Raw genomic sequence first — 15,522 nt, 5'->3', positions numbered from 1 at the left:
TACATTTTTCTTTTGATTTTTTCTATTAAAGAATTATTTGAAATTTGATGACATGGGTTACCTGTTTGGTTCATTACTGTATTTGTTTATTTGAAAAACAAGTGTTCAATTTTGTAGTAACAGCATTAAGATAAAATCCATCTTATTTCACAGCAAAATATGAAGAAAATAAATCACTAAAGTTATCTGTGCACTATAATATTCATAGCTATTCACTATTTGAAATAATTCAAAACCTATTTAAAATGTTATTTTTCAATAAATTTCAATACGTGTGTACAATATTAGTACTTCCCAATGTGGCCACACTGATTAAATCTGTTGTAGAACATATCCTCCAAGATAAAACCATTCACACTTTAGGAACCTTTTAGAACAGGATGTTCATAAGGAAGATCAAAAACAGGAAAGGAGGTGAAACATTGTGTTTTTCAGACAAATTTATTAAGTTCATTATATAAACAAGCAATACTTCTGAAAGTCTCTGAAATTGACCAGGTTCTCTAGGCCCTTCCCTCTCCATGTGTATGTAAGCTCTGTGGCAGGCTCTTGGTGATACAGCTGTTTTGAGTCATTTCAACTCCTGTAAATAATTCCTCACCCGTATTCCTGTAAAACTTCCAATAAAATTCATTGGTTCACCAAGGTGGGTATAAGTGATCAAACACATTATATGCATGTATGAAGATATCACAATGGCACCCATTATTTATTTTTCAAGTCATGAAGTTCAACATTGCTACATGTTGGGACTCAAGATCGAGAAGCAATAAATGGAATACGCAGTGTAGAAAGAGGAAAGGCTCGGTAACCCTTTAGAAAACATTATTTTCAAATGAATTAAGAATTTGAAAGCAATGATGCTGTAAACACTTAGTATCAACATAATTGAGTGGTTGATATAATTTCCACAGGCATATTTTACTTAGCCATTAATTCTCTAAATTGTTTAAGCTTTGCAGTCTTGTGATCTGCAATCTGCTTGCACACACATCAGATGACATGAATCACCTTCTTTCTATTAGCCCTTTAAAATTTTAAGAAAAAAAACTCACATTTGACTTGTTAAAAAATGGAAATTCTCCAAGAGTAATAAACACCTTTCTTAAAAGGAAACATGGCTTAGAACTGTTATTTTGCACATTTGTTGTGTGTTTTAAAATTCTATTATTAAATAGTGCTCTCTGCATATTAGTTAGTAGCTTTGAGACAAGTAATATGACAGTTAATTAATACTCAAATATAGATGCATTTGACTTAATAAACATTTCCATTATTTACTAAGGCACAGAACTTTTGGTAGTTTAGAATTAAAAAGGGCTAGTTATTGGAATTGAAGCGGTTTAACATAACAGGAATGTGATATGCTAGATAAATTCATTAGAACGGTTTCTTTCTTTTTCTGAGAAGTCTATCTCTGAATTTCATTCAGGTAGTCCTCTAACATATGAAGCTCTGCCTCATCCTCCAACGAGATAAGATAACATCTATGCGTCATTATAACCAACTCAAATACTTTTATTGGTGTGTTAACTTAATTATTGGGTCAACCAGAAACAGCAGTATGGAAGAGTTGTCATTAGACTGAGATGTGAAAATTCCAGGTCTAAAGCAAGGAATAAGTGTGTGAGACATTTATGCCTAAGTGACACATCTTCAATGCAATCTGTATACGTAGAATTAATCCCTCTTTCAACTCTCACAAGAGAAGCTTTTTATGAAGAAAGTGTTGATTAACACAGAAACCCACAGTTGCCAATGTGCAAAGAATAAAAGGCTGCAGAGTGCTTATCCCTGAATAGGACTATTCCAAATTTCTGCATCCCAAGGATCAGGGATCATTGCAGAAGAGGAGGCAAAAAGATCGTAAGACTTAGAAGAGGTGAATGACCACAAGGAAAGAGTCTTCCAGTTGATCAGTTACAAATGTGAACTCATAGCAATGGTGACAGCATGCACAAGTCACATGCAAGTTCAAATCAGACAAAATGCCAGATTGGAAATCGGAAAGTGAGGAAGAAGTCCCAACCCAATCTAAGGAACTTTTGAAAATTAATGGATGATTGGAGTGAGAGAGACAGTTTCTTATAGGGATGAAACTCTTAGTGGGCCCAGTGGATGGACTCACTAAATGACATTTGGGGACACAAATTAAACTCTATAGACTGCCTTTTATATATTTGAGAATACATTAAATTGGGCAGGGAACAGTGGGGGAAGGTATGGATAGGCGAAATGATCTAAGTATAATCAACTATATTGAATAAAAATTGCTAAAATTCAATAAAATTTAAAATTAAAGAAAATGGAATTTTTGAAAGAAAATTTTTAGAATTCATACACATATGTAATTAAATAAGATTATATCCATCCCATTTTCCTCCTCCAACTCTACATGCTTCCCAAAATAACCCCTTCTCAACTTTATGCCCTTTTTATAATCAACAAATTGAAGACTGACCAGTATCAATTGTGTCTTATCAAATAATTGCAAGAAACAATACATTCATACCATTTTGCAAACTTGAGTCGAATTCATACACATATGTAATTAAATAAGATTATATCCATCCCATTTTCCTCCTCCAACTCTACATGCTTCCCAAAATAACCCCTTCTCAACTTTATGCCCTTTTTATAATCAACAAATTGAAGACTGACCAGTATCAATTGTGTCTTATCAAATAATTGCAAGAAACAATACATTCATACCATTTTGCAAACTTGAGTCTCCAATTTTATTAATTTCATCGACTGGCAATGTAATTAGGTTCTTCCATATGGATTTCATACATACATATCATCTCAAAAAAGACTAAACTTAATCTACATTTGCAGGAATTAAACGAAATGACATAAATTGCTCCTCATTTTAAAAACAAATATTTTGATAAAAACTAGAATACATGCATACACATACCCTTGAACATTCAAAATGTCAGGAGTACTTTGGTGTTTTTTATTCTAATTGGCTAGAAATTGATTTAGTCTTACTCATGAGTACATTTTTGCTTACAACACTACCTAGAGCCAGTATTAGAACTATAGTGAATAGGAACCAATAATGTGAAATATTTTACATTGGGTAACAGAGTTTTTCTTTTCTAAATGCTGATAATATACTAGGTGAAACACCACTTTTTCTTTCAGATACAGAGGATGCATTTTAAAATAATAAAATTCAGGCTGGAGAGATGCCTCAGCAGCTGAGAGCACTGACTGCTCTTGAGGAGGACCTGGGTTCTATTCCCAGCACCCACATGATAATTAACAACTGCCTGAAACTTCAGTTCCAGGGCATCCAACCCACACTTCTAATGTCTGATGAGCATTGCGCAACTGGGGTGCATTTACATGCATTCAGGCAATACACTCATATACATGAAATAAAAAATAGTAATGAATAAGAAATAATAATTAAAGTAATTATACTACCATTTCAAGGCAGTTACTGTTATAGGTGAATCAGATTATCATGTAGGACATCTTGTATTGAGATAAATAATATATTGTTTTTACATTTTTTGTTTGTTTGTTTGTTTGATTTTTGTTCTTTTTGAGACAGGGTCTCCCTATGGCCCCAGCTGTCCTGGAACTCACTATGTAGACCAGTCGGCCTTGAACTCACAGAGATTTGTCTGACTCTACCTCACAAGTGCTGGGATTAAAGGCATGTGCCACGACACCCGGCTGTTTTTACATTTTTAATTTAATTATTGTGTATGTACATGTCTGTTTGTGGGCATAAGTGTATCAATGCACACCTTCTGAGTTCAGAGGACATTTTGATGCAGTTGTTTCTCTCCTTCTGCCATGTAGGTCCTCTGGATCAAACTCTGGTCATCAGGATTACAGGTAGGTGCTTTTACCCACTCAACTAACTCTCCAGCAAATAATAGATATACTTCTATTTGTTGAAGCATAATTTCAATTTTTTTTTGGTGGAATTTTATAAAAATTTCACCATATTCACAAGACTCCTATACTAAACTCTATCCACCAAGGGCTCAGGGACCAATTCAGAAGAAGGGGCAGAAAGACTGTAAGAACCAGGGAAGGTGGTACATTACCATATGGAAACAGAGTCTAACCAGTCCCAGGGACCTTGCTCATATAAATTTTCAGTAATGGTGTCAGTATGCATAAGACCCATGCAAACTCAAATAGTCAAAAACCTAGCATATAACTGGGAAAATGGTCAGTGGTCCCAAGTCTTCGCTGAAGAACTATTGGCAACTGATTACTGCTGGGTGAGGGAGAACTGATCTTCTTTAAAGGAGTGACTCTAGATAGGCTTACTGGACCCCAGGGGATGAACTTGCACTGAGGGACATCTGGGAACACTATCTTGACTTAATAGACCTTAACACAACAGAAAGAATGTATAAAATCCAGTGGGGTAGAGTATGAGAGGTTTCAGATTGGGAAGGGGGTATAAAGATGATTAAAATGTTTTGTAAGAAATAAAAAAATTCAATAAAATATACAAAACTGATTGTTGTATGCATACACAAAATTTCAATAAATATAAAAATTAAGAATAAATAAAAACAAATATAATCCTCAAAAAGGAAAATATCAGGTAGATTTCAATGGTAATGTTTATCACCTAGGCTAATTAACATGACATAAGTTTTATGCTTCCTCCTCAAATATAATACTTTTTTTAATTTGATTTTTTTGTGTGTGTATCACACAGAACATCCTAAACCATCTTATTCACCCTCTCATAGCCTCCTCCCCCACTAGAGCTCTTATACTCTGTCATCCCTGCTACTGTCCACTGTGTTGTCAACACCCCCAGCCATCCCCCACTACTTGTCCATCCAGTGAATCTAGTCAGCCTATCTATAGGTCTTTGTTTTAGGAAAGTCAGCTTTTCCTCATCTAGCAACAATCAGTTGTCAATATTTCTTTAGATAAGTTTGGGGTCTGCTGTTCATTTTCCCAGTTCTATGCTAGGTTACTCTCTGGGAGTTCCTTGGGCCACCCTGCCTAACAACTCAAAAGAAGGTATCTCCTATCTGGCATTGTTGCTTGTTACATAGCCTTTAGCTATACATATGGACTCTTAAAAGATTACATTGGCCTCTTTAATCTTTGGTTATACTCTCCTTTTGGGTGTTTAAGGTCATACAGTTGGCTTGATGACTTCATAGACATACAAGTGCCAAGGATCCGAGTGAAAACAATTATGAATAGTAATAATGAGATACATACAGATTAGAGATGCATGCACCAACATCACAGTGTTATTAGCAAAAACAATGAGTCTTTCTGTAAGAAATGGAGAACTTTTTTTAAGGTTAAAAACTCATTCAATTTTATGTCTTACAGGGCTATACTGAGTTCAATATTGTATAACTGTATTAATTCAAAAATTCTAAAATTGTTATAGCCTCTATTGAAAGAAATGTATCTTTGTTCTGGATACTGTTATTGAGTATGTTAAAGCTGTAATGAAATGCTACTTCTAAAAAATAAATATATATATATAATTATTAAAAAAGGAAAACATTTGCTATATGAGCAAAATGTGGGCAGAGTCAGCTGAACAGCTTTATTTCCTTTGTTTTTCCATCTCTCCACGTCCTGAAAGCACATGAGAAGAACCTTCTCAAGAGCACAATGCAATACACGAAGGATGAAATCCAGATTCTAAGAATAGAAGAATAGTAAGTAAAGCAATTTGCTTTCCTGATTGTATTTCTGAAAAGCTATCTTAATCCTGTATTATCCAGTGAATAGACATCTAATTTTAGGGAACAAAACTTATTACTTTAATACCCATTAATCGTATTTTCTTTTACCTGGATTCCAAATATACATTTCAACAAATAAACAATGTTGAGCTTGTGTGAAATTTATATGTACCTTATTGATGGTTTTCTACCAATAAGACATCATTTCCTTTTTGAATGAATATGTAGAGCTATCTTTCTAGTCCAATTTTCTTTTATGTGATATGAATCTGACCCTGGGACTTGTGCATATTAACCATTCATTCTAACACGGGTCCTATCCCAGTCCTTTAAAATGGTTTATTATGTTATTTCTTGAATTTTTACTTTGAGAAATATGCATATCTTTTGCAATATTATTAAGCTTCTAAACTATCTTTTAAATAAGTAGAAAGAATAACAATGGTGAAAAAAAGTCAAAGCACTCCCAATTCCCACATCAAATCCACTAATAAAATAGATTTATAAAGACATAAAATAAAATAGCAAGTTTCCTCTCATGAGTAGAAATCAACAATCTGGTTGTACTGAATATGACATTTGTGCTTTTCTATTATCAAGTCATTACGTAAGATAATCAAGCACAACTTTAATTTCAAATAAAACTCATTCACAGAAAATATAATGACATTCCTATATCAGTGTGCTTTACTGTTCACTCTGGGGTTTTATTCTAATTCTTTCTGTACAAGGTGTTAACATCCACTAGCATTTCCAAATGAGAATGTCCAAGAAAAGAGGCCTAATTTTCACAGTACTCTCAGATCCGACCTACACAGTCCAAGAGACCTTTCAGAGTTGCCTTTAGCCTGCGTAGCAGATCATACAAATGACACCAATTTGCTGTTCAATACCAGCATGAAAATGATACAGAAAATTAATTGCTGATGTATTGCATTCAAAATCAAATTCCTCTTTTATTATGTCTCAGAAAATAGACGTTTTAATGGAGAAATAGTTATAATTAAGAAAAATATATATGCAGTATTTAAAATGTATTCAAATGCTATTAAGAAGCACACTTCCCATTACCTTTATAGAAGATACTAATGATGTTATTTGTAGGAAATTTGGGGGAAAATATTTTCTTTGAACATTGACATCATATAAAATAATGTGTAAAAATATCATTTCACAAGCAGTAGAATTCTTCTTCCCCCACAACTATGAAATGAATCCATTCTGCTCTTTAACTGTCTAAAGTCACTTACTGACTGTTCTACGTATATTTGAGAAAAACAAAAATACATTTTATCCCAGAAAATGCTTTTTTTAATATTTTATTACTTTTATTTTATGTGTATGAGTGTGTCGCCTGCATATATGTGAGTGCACCCATATCGTGCAATGCTACTAAGGTCAGAAGAGGGCTTCAGATTCCCCTGGAACTGGAGTTAAGGACAGCTCATAGCTGCCATGTGGGTTCTGGGAATTGAATCCAGGTATTCTGCAAGAGCAGTCAGTGCTCTTAACCACTGAGCCATCTCTCCAGTCCTCACATTTCTTTTTTTTTAATATTAAGAATAAGCTTGACTTTAGAAGTGATGTGCCAATAATTCTACCTTGAGTAGTTATCCTTTATTATCAGCTTGAAGTCTTTAAGAATCATCTAAGAAAGCCATTTTGTGACACATACCTTTAATTCCAGCACCTGGGAGGCCTAGGCAAGTAGATCTCTGTGAGATCAAGGCCAGCATGTCTACATAATGAGTTCATGGCTAGCTGGGTCTATATGGAGGCTCTGTCTCTAAAAATAAAACAAATACTCAGTAGTAATCAGCTGCCCAATAGTTCCTCTGCTAAGATTGGGGTCTGCTGCCGATTTCCACAGCTCTATGCTGGGATTTGTCTGCTTGAGTTTGCATGGGTCTTGTGCATGCTTTCAATCATTGCTATAAATTTATATGAGCAAAATCCCAGGAGTCTGTAAGACCCTTTTTCCATATGAAAGAGCAGATCATCTTTCAGAGAGTGACTCTAGATAGGCTGACTAGACCCAGTAGATGCATTTGCACTGAAGGGTGTCAGGGGACACTAACTTGACTCCATAGGCCTTAACATAAATCACAAAATGCATGGAATGAAGAGGGAGATTATCAGAGGGGGGCCAATCAATGGGGACAAGGTATAAAGAGGATTAAGATGTTGTGTATAAAATACACAAAAAATCAATAAAAATATTAAAGAAAATAAACCAAACAAAAGTATCATCTAGGAACATGTCTCTGAGCATGACTGTGAGGGTGTTTTCAGCGAGGTTTAACAGAGAAAGGAAGAATCATTTTGAGTGAGAGTTGCATTGCTCATGGGCTACAGAGAGTCATTTACTAAATAAAAGGAGGAAGCCAATTAAATGCCAGCCTTCTTCTCTGTGCTTCCTGACTTTCAACAGAACGGTCAACATGCACCATACTTTCCTAATATAATGCAACTATACTCCTTCTTAACGCATGAGCCAACACAAACCATTCCTTCTTCCCTTCAGCTCCTTTTGTCAGGTACCTTGTTATATCAATGACTGAAGTAATTAATATACTACCTAGGTTAGTCAACATGGAACAGCAGAACCACTAATACAAGTAGAATAGGCGATAAAATAAATAGTCTCCTAAACTTTTTTAAAAAGGTATTATTTCTGATGTGTTAGTCATGTTTTAGAATTACAATGAAAGTTAAAGCTATTAGACTGTGTTCATGTTCCAAGGTCACATTTCAACAAAATAAAAAAAAAAATCACAGCTAAGATAGTTTATTTCAGGAATGGAAAATTAACATTCCTGCTTGATGTGGTTGATTATAGATTCACTTTATCTGTAAGCTCATTGTGACTTTCAGTATAATTTAAAAAAAAATATTAGTCAATGGATACTTACACTTCTATATTTCACAATGTATTCCAAAATAGGAGCCCCACCATCATCCTGTTTTGTGATGCTGATTTTAAAACTCTTCCCACTGCTTGGCTGTCCATGTATGGATGGGGGACTTGGTTCACCTGGATAAGCAATAAAACATTTCTTCATGGGTTCTCATTCCACGAGTCTAATGAGGCTGCAGTTTAATTAAACCAACACAGTTATGTCTCCAAAATACATGACATTTTGTTCATTTATCATCTGATATTTTGCCTTTATTGTGATATAAACTGATATTCATCCACGCAATCAAGAATGGCCCTCATTCATAGATCTCGAAGTATAATACCAAAATTGAGAAACCTCAAGGTAAAAAATAATGTTTATATTAATTAAAATGTTGTGAAAGTACTCACAAAAAGAAGACATAAAAGGACATGGGAGAGTTGAGATGAATGGTTCAAAAGAAGAATGAACTGAAGGAGGGAAATACGGATGAAAATGACTAAACTTCATAATGCACACGTATGAAGCTACAAAGAAATAAACAATAAAACACTGTAAAAACTGCACTGCACTTTCCATTTGGAAATATTACATATCTTATTGTTAATAGTGTCTGATCATATTTATTCTTAAATAACTTTGCAAACATATATAAATATAAATATATTAACAAACGAAACAGTATTGTCTTTCTACCAGGAAAGATAGTGGTTTGCCTCTAGTTAGCTTTTATTTTTTTCTTCCCAGGTAGCACCCTCCCATAGCCTCCCTTTCCCCACTAGAGCCCTTATACTCTGATATCCCTGCTACTGTCTGCTGTGCTGTCAGTACACCCAGCCATTCCCCACTACTTGTCCTTCTGGTGAATCTAGAGGTCTTTGTTTTAGGAGGGTCAGCTTTTCCTCATCTAGTGGTATTCAGTTGTCAATACTCCTAGGTCGAATAGTTCCAGGGGACTATGAACATCTCTCAAAATGTCCTATAATGGTGGTGGGTCACCTGTCCTCTTGATCAAGGAGGCCAAGGAGACCGCACCAGATGGGCTTGAACCAGTGTCCAGTCTGTAAAAAGAGAGTCAACACAGAGGAATCATTTCCCCCATGCTTTGAAGGGAAGCCAACCATGGTCGAGTAGGACCTTTGACTTATCTTCACATAAGTGGAACTAGTTAGCTTTTTTAATAACTCTTTTCCTTCCTAAATGCAAATTTGAAAAACGTTTTAGTATCCAGTTCCACACGGTTTTTAGTCTTAATTTTTTTTTCTTTCAAGTTTCTTATATGCACTATTATTTGGTGGTCATATTTATCACACCTAACAAAGTTGCTGATACTATTTCAAATAGAACAAGGAATTATTGTATTTTCTGTATGAAGGATAATGACATCACTACTTAGTAGCCAAAAATAGCAACTTCCTACTGTGCACCATTCATCTGATGTGCTCAGTCTCTCTCTCTCTCTCTCTCTCTCTCTCTCTTTCTCTCTCTCTCCCTCTCCTCATCTCCACTTCTTTTAGGATATACTCATAGACATGGATATGAATGTGTTTAATACATACTACACAGAGAAACAACTTTGGAAGCTCTCAGAACTCTATCCTACCAACTGTACTCTGAGGAATGCTAATACAAATCTAAGCACAATAATACGAAGAGGTGATGCATTTGTAGTGAGGAGAACTTATTTTCCTCTCTGAAAGTTATCTATATTTTTACTTAGGCTTCTGTAAACTTAAGCAAATAAATTGTTTCAGGAAAGACAGGTGATTAAGAAATGTGACAATAGGATATGTTGGCTAATAAATAATAAAATGGCTCAATATGTAAGAGATATGCAGAAATGATGACTAGAAGAAATATAGAGTATTGAATTGATGAAATAAAGTTCACAAATTAGCATAATAATAGTAATGCATTGTTATATGCAGTTTAGTAAGATTTCCAAATTTAAGATCAGAAATTCCATGTTATATATCATAAATTCAGTTTATAATGATGCTGCAATCATATTCTTCTAACGATACCAATTACAAAGCTGAAATAACATTTTCAGTAGCAAGTGTTTCACATATACATACATTGAAAATATTTATGAAAAATTAAAGTTTGAACTGGTATAAAATACTGTTTTAAAATGTTTATGTTGTTTGAGAGTTTCATAGATTTATGTAATTTAATTTCAACCATTTTCATCCCATTCTCCTCTCTCAGCCTCCTTGCTCTCCCATTGAAACTCTTCTTCCATCTTTCATGGTGCCTTTCTGTGAATTTCATTGAATTTAATTAGAGTGTAGGTGATGTTATTTACTGGAGGAAGGACAGCTTACCAGTGATTATATCACTGAAGAAAATAATACCCATTTCTCCCAACATCAATTTCTGTAAGTAGTCCTCCAGAGAGGGGTGAGGTCTCCTCAGTGCTCCCCCATCCCTGTTGAAATGTTGACGTGCCCAACTGTGTACAGGTATTGTGCATAAAACCACAGTTTCCAAATAATATTTAATTATAATTGATAATTCCCTCATAAAATTCAGAGCAAATATCAAATGGATTTTATTATAAATAGATAAACCCAAAAATTTTCTGAGAATTAGCCTAAGCATATATTTTTTTAAGTTTTTGAAAATCTAGGGCTAGGTGTGTAACTCAGTGGTGAAAAGTTTGTCTAAGTCATAGAATCATAAAAATCAATCAATCAAAAAAGTTACAATTCTCAAACATCTCATAATATTGGGGATAGTTTAACAATTCAACACCAGTACATTAAGAAAACAGATGTAATTTAAAAGGAACAGAGAGGAAAACTATAAAAAAATAGTGGTGATTTATGTGTTTGTGTTTCTATGTATTTGTGAGTGTGCATACTTGTGTGCTAGCATGCATCTGTGTGGATGCCAGAGGTCAATGTCAGGTATTTTCCTCTATTTTTCTTCATCTTTTTTTGAGACAGAGTCTTCCATTTAATCTGGATCTCACTGATCTGGCTAAGTTGATTGGCCAGTCAGCTCCAATAATTCGTCTGCCTCTCCTCCAAATCAGCTCTTGATTACAGGCCCACACCAACACACACAACATTTTAAATAGGTTCTATTGACCTGAGCTAAGATTCTTGTGCTTTCGTGGCATGGGAAATGTTTTGATGACTTAGTCCCAAGAATGGAGACTATGTTCTCAAACAAGCATGCCAGGACAGCCTGCAAATGTAGGAGGAAGAAGCGATTGTCGAAGTTCTCCAGGGTCTCATTAAAGTGAGCAAGCCTCTATCTGAACTGACTTGCAGTGACTCCCAGTTTCCCGAAGAGTAGAGAAAATCAAGAAAGAATGTCCAGTTCTGTAAGGAAAAGAAATAGCTTCATCCCCACTACCCCATCATTAGCCATCTGAGGTAAGGAGTATGGCATTTTAGAGAGGAGGAAACCTGCAAAGGGGTGCCTAGATTGAAGGTGGGAAGTGAAGGATGGTGTGTGTCCTTGAGAACTGTAAGCAAAAAAGGGACAGATAGATTCAGAAGAGTGTCATGGAGGTCCAATTAAGAGCTGACATGTGCCTGCCTAGAGTCATCCTCATGAAAAACTAAAGAGGGATGGGAAAGATGTCAGTACCAGGAATGGGAAAAACAGACATCATCTGATGGATTTAGAGAACTAAGAGAAAATTATTGCCCAAACTTAAAGAAAAATAATTTATTTTTATCAATTTGGCTGTCCCAATATGCATGTACAGCAAGCAGACGCATGGCCAGTTTTTGCAAAAGTACTGTTCTGTCCTTCCCATTAAGTTGCCTCAAAGTCATAAAATGACTAAATTAACACAAAGATCATGTAAGTCTACTAAAAATTTTCATAACTGTACATAAATCAAATTAATTTACAATACTTCAAAAGATGATAGTTTTATTAACAGTGAAATCTACCTGATGACTTTATATCCATACTCAGGTACTAAGGATCTGAGTGTAACCTACTGTGACTAGAAATAATCAGATACATATAGAGTAAAGACTCATGTGCAAACATGTGTTAGTAGCATTAAAAATGTAGGAAACAGCATATCTTAAAATGAAATGGAGATCTTCTTTAAAGGGTAAAACTCATTCAGTTTTATGTCTTACAGCTTTATACGGAGTTCAATATTGTATGACAGTATTAATTCAACTGTGAACCTAAAAATTTACAGCCACCTTTGAAATAGATGTATCCTTGCCCTGGAATGTGTTACTGAATATGCTAAAGCTGTAATGAAGTGCTTCTTCTAATCATGTGGTTATTAAATTTTAAAAAAAATTAAACAAATAAAATAAAAAAATAAAATAATATTTTAATTTTAAAAAAGGTGATAGAGTTGAGAAAAAAAGGCAACAGCTGAATCATTCCCTCTTGTAGTCATACTGCAACATTAATTTAAAGTTTCGTGTTTCTTACACTTAGTGCCTACATAACTTGTGGAATAAAGGCAATAGCCATGCCTCATCACAGAACCAAAGATTGGACATGCCACATAAATATTTTTCTACTGGCTTAGTGAATATAGTGTGCAGAGTAACCCTAACTAATCACACTATTAATAAGAAAGATTTCCAGAGAGCATATTTTACTATGTATATCCCACTACACGTTTTTGCCTAGCTATGAAGTGTAGCTATTTTTATAAATCTGAGATGCCATCATCTTCAGAAACCACTTTAACAGAGAGATAATTCACTTTCCACAAAGTGTTGAAATGTCTCTCTGCATTCAAAAATTCTATTAAATTTGCAAGGGAAGAAATTCTCAACAGTTAGCAAAGTAGAGATGATTACTTACGAACAGGCAATGTCTGAAATATTTCTATTTTACTGTAGTCTCCTTGACCTTTTCCGTTTACTGCTGCAACCCTGATTTCGTAGGTTGTATTTGGTTCCAGGCTGCTCAAAACAACCATTGCTAGAACAACAACAACAAAAGAAACACACATATATTTATGCTTAATGCATCTTAATGAGGAAAATGAGTAAATTTATTACAGTGCTGCTGAGAGAGTAATTTCATAGCAAAGATTTCTGTGAACTATCTGAACAAAAAACAGAAGGTCATATGAAAACAATTTGTGAGCCCTTTCTTTGTTATGTCTATATTTGATATCTAACACTAAGCACTAAATTTCAAAGGAAAACAAATAGTTTCTTTGGGGGTAAACTCAAAAAGTAGAAATGGAGTCACTCAATTTTATTAACATCCAAGAAATAAAAATGATGTGAATACATCATTTTCTTTTATGTCTTCCAAGTATCTTGTTTACCCAAGAAATTATTTCCTCAGAACTTAATGGAAACATAGTTTGCAAGGAATGCAGGGATAACCTTGTCTTAAATATGTGATTTCAAACATATAAAAAATTGCAAGATTTTCAGGAAATCCATCTTCAGTTAAAGAGTAAATTTCAGGTAAATAAATGAATATGTAATGCAAACGCTACAAGAAATAATTTGCATATGAAAGAGAAGGTGAATGCGCAACTGGAGCTAGCCTTAAAGATTTTTTTAGTAGGGTGGGAATGTACCTAAGACTCAGTATATTATACATAGTATTTCTATTGTGCTGTAAGAGAAAACTGTTCTCATGTGATAGCAAAGATTTCAAGTGTGATAATTATTCACCATATTAACCAACTAATAAACACAAAATAAACTGAAGGAAATATGAACTAAGTTATGCAGAAATAAGACTCAAAATGTTTTCATTCTTCAAGGTCATAACAAATTTATCTTTTAGATCATCAACATGGCAATCACCCTTCAAGCATGTTCTTCTTACTCTAATGGAATATGATTTGATGTAGCATGGAGACATCATGAGCAAACTACACAGTAATTAGACTGACTACAACAGATTTGTAGAAATCCACAGTACTGACATGTTTTGCACATTCCTGAAAAGGCTGTGGGGTACTTGGTCTGGCCCCACCATCCACTGAGACACAATAAGCCTTACAAAGAAATTGCTCTTGCAACTTTAAATAAAGGCTTTTAAGCTAAAAATCATGGAAACAAAAGTATAGGTTTAGAACAGTATAACGAATGTAAATTGAAAGGAAATAAAGCTGCAATGACTGTGACAAATGAAATAATCACCCCCATGCTTCAGTTATTTGTGTGAGGGAGAATATCACCTACAGGCTGAGAGATAATGTAAAAGAACAGATAAGTAAAATTATCCATCTTTGACTATCTGTTTAATAGCTAAATATATCACTGCAAAAATAGAACAATTAATATTATGGTATAAATGTTAATAGACATAGATTGCACAGGTGATCTACATTAGTATATATACACAAAAACATATAAGAGATTAGTAGAGATGATTCCACCACTGCCAGCAACTTCGATATTTAAATCTCCTTATGTCTGCTATAAAAAGATGCAGCTGCAATCATCATCTTAAGGGAGAGCAGCAGATTATAATAAGTCTGAAAAGCATGAGCTAGTAGTTTTCATATTCCTTTGTCTTGATAAGCTTGCACAAGAACAACAGAATTTAAAACTTACAATTTTAGAGGCAAATAAAATTCGTCACAAATTGATTATGTGTAGGTCACATGCTAAGTAAATTCCTTTAATCTTAAGTTAAAAAAATGGCAATATCATATCATATAATATCCACCCAGCTGCCTGGAACAAAAACGTTTCCTTATGGTCTTCCATCACGTAAACTCTAGCCGAAGAAATTCGAGCATAGAACTGAGGAGGTGGGTAAGAAGCCCCAACCCTAGCTACAGAACCACTGGCAACGGATAGCTTCTGGGAGAGAGAGAAGAATCAGTTCTCTTTAAGGCTGTGATGCTGGGCAGATTAAACAGGTTCCAGAGGATGGGCCCAAACTGAAGGGCATTTGCAGACACAAATTTGACTTAATCTGTCTTAAATATATATATATGTATA

General features: G+C 34.5%; 1 protein-coding gene across 2 annotated transcripts in view; it reads right to left on the bottom strand.

Moving 5' to 3' along the window:
• Positions 1-15,522, bottom strand: part of Ncam2 (neural cell adhesion molecule 2) — a 571,884-nt gene that overhangs the window by 51,292 nt on the left and 505,070 nt on the right. For both annotated transcript variants that reach the window (XM_008832733.2, XM_008832734.1), the window contains exons 13-14: positions 13,406-13,525; positions 8,615-8,736 (exon numbers count right to left, since the gene is read on the bottom strand). In XM_008832733.2, the coding sequence (XP_008830955.1) occupies positions 8,615-8,736; positions 13,406-13,525 (242 nt within the window). The remainder of the gene's footprint in view (positions 1-8,614; positions 8,737-13,405; positions 13,526-15,522) is intronic.

Source organism: Nannospalax galili, unplaced genomic scaffold (assembly GCF_000622305.1).
Source record: "Nannospalax galili isolate Female #2095 unplaced genomic scaffold, S.galili_v1.0 scaffold256, whole genome shotgun sequence".
Lineage (NCBI taxonomy): Eukaryota > Metazoa > Chordata > Mammalia > Rodentia > Spalacidae > Nannospalax > Nannospalax galili.
The sequence above is the reverse complement of the archived record's forward strand: the minus strand, read 5'-3'. Positions and strand labels throughout refer to the sequence as shown.